Genomic DNA, 5,362 nt, shown 5'->3' with positions numbered 1-5,362 from the left:
GACATTTACGCAAAATTTCCGTGTTAAACGTTTAATTTATGGAATTAGAGGTCGCTCAACGCCAATTTCTATTTTCTGTATAAATAACATAGCAATTAATTTTTTAAATTTTGAATTTTTATAATTTCTTTTTAAGTGCACGTATCTATATAAATAAACTACCCTGCCTACCTTTAATTCATACATTTCACACTTTTAATGCATACACTTTTGAAGCATATTAATTTCAAAGTGTATGAACTAAAGGTGGGATATTTTTGATTTATCCATAAATTCGTTCCCCAAAAGTTATTCAAATGTAAAGTCGAACATATAATTGTTGTACTAAAATTGAATGAAAACTCGAAATTTTTACGAAAGTTCAATGTTTTTAACTATTGCACAAATTTTCAAACTATGTGCGTGGCATATTAAGCTTTACGATTCAGAAATTGTTGACGTGATCTTTTTTTCCAAAAACTAAAGTTAAACATTAGCCATCGATTCACCAACAGTTAGCGAAACGAACGAATCCAATGAGGTACAAACAAATTCGCTATCGTTCATCGTTGCTAGATAACGGAACTCAAATATAACAAGCAGAGAAATGGCGAATCGATGACTGATATTATAAAACTTCTTCATTCGCGTTTGGCAGGATCTTTTTCAAAAAAAAAAAAAATCGATTTGTACCTTCATAAAACTACTATCCCAAATTTAGTTAAAGGCCTATAGTTTACAAATATATCCCGCCTAACGTTTTGTGGAACATTTTAACCCTCTCAATTATTTTTAAAAAAACTTGCATGGAATTTTTCCAACGCTTAATGATAAACGTTAAGGGGTTAGGTAACTGAAATGTTAAATTTGAATTCAATTTATACATACATATGTACTTATAATTGGTAACATATACGGTGCGTCTGACTCGCGAGTCAACCGTGTACGTGTTGACTCGCCTTTCGACTGCATACAGTTGAATCATTCAGAGTCATGTCGGTGTAACTTACACATATTTATTTTCACAAACACATCCAAACCGACTCGCGAGTCAGACGCACCGTGTATGCCGCCTATATGAAATTGCATGTCATTGATTAATTTGTGAATAATGAGTACTTAGACTAAATCCACGAAGGGGCTATGAATGCTATCATTTGCGCATAGCTTGATTGAGGCCCTAAAATGGCTGTTGTATTACCCGTTATGTTCAATTAGGCGCATTATACTGAATAAATAAATAAATCGCACATATATATATACATATATGCATATTTTAAGGTTGGATAAGAGCTGAATAACTTAAAAATTATCAGTAATAAAACAAAAAAGAACTAAGCCAGCATATTTAGTAATATGACAAGCCTGAAATAAGAAGCATTGTAAGATGTGCGAAGAATTTAGTATGGAAATAAATAATGATAAATTTGAAACGAGCTACTCTATATGTATGTAATTCATTTTCTTCCTAGAAGGGGTGCAAAGATGTTATAAATTATTTAACGTGCCACACGGAGCATTCTCAAGTGACTCTGCAACTGCTTGTGGGTTTGGGTCTTTTAAAAGGGGGCTTCACACATAGTTAGAATTGGTTTAGAGAATGAATTAGAAACCGATTAGAATTCAGTATTAGTATACGATTACATACATACATATCGTCGTTTAAAGTACAAAACCGCGTATCGTCATTCCGCGCAAAACCGCGTAACTGACATTGGCTGCCAAAAATTGGATTTGCACACACAAGCTCTTGGCTCAATCCTTATCCATTCGTCCACTTAGCAGAAGTATAAGCCCAAAAATAGTATTATTATTGTCTAACCTTTTTCTAGATATCGACAACTAAATACCCTTTTTGTGGAGCATGCTATAATTCTCGACAATTTCCCTAATCTTCTTCTAACCTTCTACCTTAGAGAAACCCATTAGAATTCGAATCGTTTTCTAATCGTTCTGCAACCAAAATGTTTGTTGTCTACCTGCACGGCCAATATCATGAAGCTTCTCTGGAATAGTTCCCGCGAATGCCCTAGGGTTTTCACTTTTTAGTTCAACAGCATCGACATTTTCGTGACAGGTGAACGACAGGCATTCTAATTTTTGTACCAAGCCCTGTATATCACGTCTTTATAAGTTTTATACTTCGTTTTAAGTTTTGTTAGTGCGACGAGCTGATGTCCACAAATTTACACACGTTTTCAGGTTAGGTAGCTTTTCATAGATGGTATCTGTCTGTTGTCAATTTAAGTTGTTTTTCATGCAGTTGAATTTTCAGCACAGAAGGCACACGGATAACAATCTTCAAAACGTGGTTCGGTGCTTTTATTAAATAAATATCAAGGAAGAATTTTGCAGAAAGTGGCCTTCTGATGCCTTGTGAAGATCAAAAGCTGACTGGAATGTAAATATTTACAAGTATTGGATATTATCGAGGAAAACATGTTAGTAGGCAACTGCTAAAAGCAGAGCCAGGATTGACTAATGCTGCTACGACAACAACGACGCAAAGATCCGAACTCAGTAACGACATAATGCAGATGAAAAGCCTCATTTGTCTTGTTTTTGTTACGTCCTTCCCATATCAGAAGTATTGTTCGTCCGATCCGACTTTGTACTCGAATTCTAAACTGATTAATGCTACTCAAAGCAACGGTACAAAATGCTCGATTCTACTTACATATATTTAAAGGTACTCAGATGAAAAATTTTAAGGTCAATGGCCGATTTTTTTCTTAGAAAATAGTCGTTCGCAAGGAACTGACGACGCAACAACGAAAGGAAACTTCTGGCTGAAAAATTACCTTTCAGATCCTTCTATTTGGAAATGGGGTTACTTGGAATGTCTGATCATCAATTTTTTTTATAACTACGGCAACAAATACTTGCACATTGTAGATACTCGATAGCCATATATATGTATTTCTAAGTACTGGTATCGGAACATCACAAACTCTTATATTTTGTAGAATTTACCGCGGATGTCAAAAAAAAACTCACTCAAGGCGAATTCATCGTCCTAGGTCTGAACTTTTCTTCATGCGGTTGTCGGAACCAACAAAAAAACAGTTCTGAACCAAAACGATGAATCCGCCTTAACCCCTTTCCTTTTTATTTCGATTACTTCAAAATAGCATGTTGTTATACCCACATTTAGATGGCATCGAAAACGAGTAATAGACCAACCCACGCTTTCAATGCTTTTGCAAAAAATGTTATTGAGACCCCATGATATTTGTGGAATTAAATTCAGGTTCCATACCCTGATCGGGAATTCAACGGTTTTTATTTTAATTTTAATTCAATTACATGCTTAAAATGTGTTTCAAAAAAATATAAGCGATCAAGCATTAAACCACACTCCTGTGCGACGACAATTTGTAACCCTTGTTGTAGCTATTTCGCCCGTGTAATGCACAGTACACTCAGCACCATTATTCTCAAAAGATCGTTCACCGATTTTATACTCCGGATTAAGGGCAATACGAAGAATATAAGTTTGATTCGTCGGCAAGCCCGTCACATCGACCCATTGACAGTCCAAATAAGAAGTATACGAATCGGCACAGCCAACCGAAATGCCTATTAAGTAACGATAATTATACACACAAACAAAAAAGGAAATATTTACCTTCCGCCCACTTACCTTGTGTCTCATTGCCGCACGTGTATCTCGGACTAATGCCTGGTGCACAACTCGTGTCCATCAAACAGAATGAGGCCTTGTGTCCCTGTGCCACTTTTCTATAGTTCAAATCGTATATATCGAAGGTGGCGAATACGTTCATGCTGTGATAATGTTGATGGCACTGGTGCCATTCCCAATCCCTGTAATTGGAATAAGGACTGAAATCGGCATCGCCCACATTTTCTGCTTTGGTTGTGAAACGCAATAAATTGCGCACCGCATTCGGTTGCGTGCGCCGTATTATATATGCTTCAGCGGCAACACAATTCTCCTCCATCGCGCAAGTGAGTCGCGTCATCGGCGCCAGATCGAGCCGCGCCGATAATTCAATGTCTCGCAAGCCCAAAGCCAAGTCAGCACTTTGTGGCACGCATCGCACCACTGCCACATTTTGATTCTGCTCGGTACAATTCGTCGGATAGGTAGCCTCACGTGAACATTCCGTCAAACGGGTCTCATTGCCACGACAGAGCGTGCCGATCAAGGCCCAAGGGTATGCTTTGCTGTCACCAAAGCTGGTAGTCTGATTGACCATGGCAGCAAAGCCGAGGCCCAACTGCTGGCAAACAACGTTGCCCTCTCGAAAGCTCCACGCTGAGCTGCAAATTGTGCCCCAATTAGCGCCGCTATCCAAGCTCACTTCAACGCGTCCTTCCCTGGGATTGCTTATCGGAATGTCGGAGTTAAGTCGAACCAACATATCTTGATATTTCCTGTCGATTGCTTAGAAGAGGTTGTAAATTATCTAATTGCAAGTGTATAGTTTTTAAAGGCCTACCTTGCGCACCGCCAGGGTTGCGTAATATTAGTACAACTGCGACAATGCGCGAGAAAAAATTCAGATCAATCATCGCTTGCAAAATAGATTGAACTTGGCAACTGAGGAAAACAAAATGCTGCGGAAGTTCAATGACTGGAGACTTAAAGGTGTTTTACGTGCTGAAACTTAATTATTTGTATGTGTTTATGTAGGTCAATATGAAAACAATTTTTTATGAAAATGTTAAGAAAAAAAATATTTTTGCATGCATGTGAATATAAACAAAAGGCAAGTACTTACATACAATACGAGTGTGTTATTTATTTACATATTAAGTACGATGAAAGAATTTCTACTATGTAGATAAAATAAATAAATATTTAAATAAAATTTTTACTGAATAGGAATCCGCAATAAAATTTACCTTATTGGAAAACACATTTTTGACACATTGCATTATTGTATGTATGCACTCACGGCAAAAAGAAGTGGCACGGATAATGTTTCACAATATACATACGCAACAATTTTTATTTAAACTTTTTCCGATAATTTTTTATAAAAATATGGTTTATACTAAAACAAAAACCCCAATTTAATTTCTAAACTTTGTACAAAACTGAGGAAAACTCAATAAATTTTTGTTTACGTTTTCAATCTATTAATTTAATTTTTTTAGATGTTTTAAGTGTGCAGTTTTGTAGTCCATTCAATTTTAATGCAAGTTTGAAGTAGCTAGGACTTTTACCGTTGATTTTTGACAACGTTTTCGCCCATTTCCTTCCCTACAAAAAAAATAAAAATTTCGAAAATACTTTGTACGCAAAAATGCGAAACGTCAAAAAAATAATCGCAAATCAACGCGATCTTTTAACATCTGGTTTACGGACCAATGTTGAAGTTGCAAGATCATAGAAGAATATTACGCACGCTTCACA

The 5,362-nt window shown here is 36.4% G+C and overlaps 1 protein-coding gene across 1 annotated transcript; it reads right to left on the bottom strand.

The window, feature by feature from the left end:
• Positions 1 to 3,233: 3,233 nt before the first annotated feature.
• LOC118737310 (lysyl oxidase homolog 2A) lies at positions 3,234 to 5,004 on the bottom strand. Its single transcript, XM_036467730.1, has 3 exons — positions 4,443 to 5,004; positions 3,623 to 4,387; positions 3,234 to 3,558 (listed from the first exon to the last, which is right to left on the bottom strand). The coding sequence occupies exons 1-3, from the start codon at positions 4,513 to 4,515 to the stop codon at positions 3,320 to 3,322; spliced, it is 1,077 nt and encodes a 358-aa protein (XP_036323623.1). The 5' UTR covers positions 4,516 to 5,004; the 3' UTR covers positions 3,234 to 3,319.
• Between the last annotated feature and the right edge of the window lie 358 nt (positions 5,005 to 5,362).

Source organism: Rhagoletis pomonella, unplaced genomic scaffold, assembly GCF_013731165.1.
Source record: "Rhagoletis pomonella isolate Grant_MI unplaced genomic scaffold, Rhpom_1.0 Rhpom_scaffold_00004, whole genome shotgun sequence".
Classification (NCBI taxonomy): Eukaryota; Metazoa; Arthropoda; class Insecta; order Diptera; family Tephritidae; genus Rhagoletis; species Rhagoletis pomonella.
This window is presented reverse-complemented; position numbering and strand designations above follow the sequence as displayed.

Bases quoted from the DNA above. Each gene is read 5' to 3' on its own strand.
- LOC118737310 (XM_036467730.1), bottom strand. From the start codon at position 4,515: ATGATTGATCTGAATTTTTTCTCGCGCATTGTCGCAGTTGTACTAATA. The intron at 4,388-4,442 runs GTAGGCCTTTAA...ACCTCTTCTAAG, and splicing joins CAACCCTGGCGGTGCGCAAG to CAATCGACAGGAAATATCAA. The intron at 3,559-3,622 runs GTAAGTGGGCGG...GTTACTTAATAG, and splicing joins GTGCGGCAATGAGACACAAG to GCATTTCGGTTGGCTGTGCC.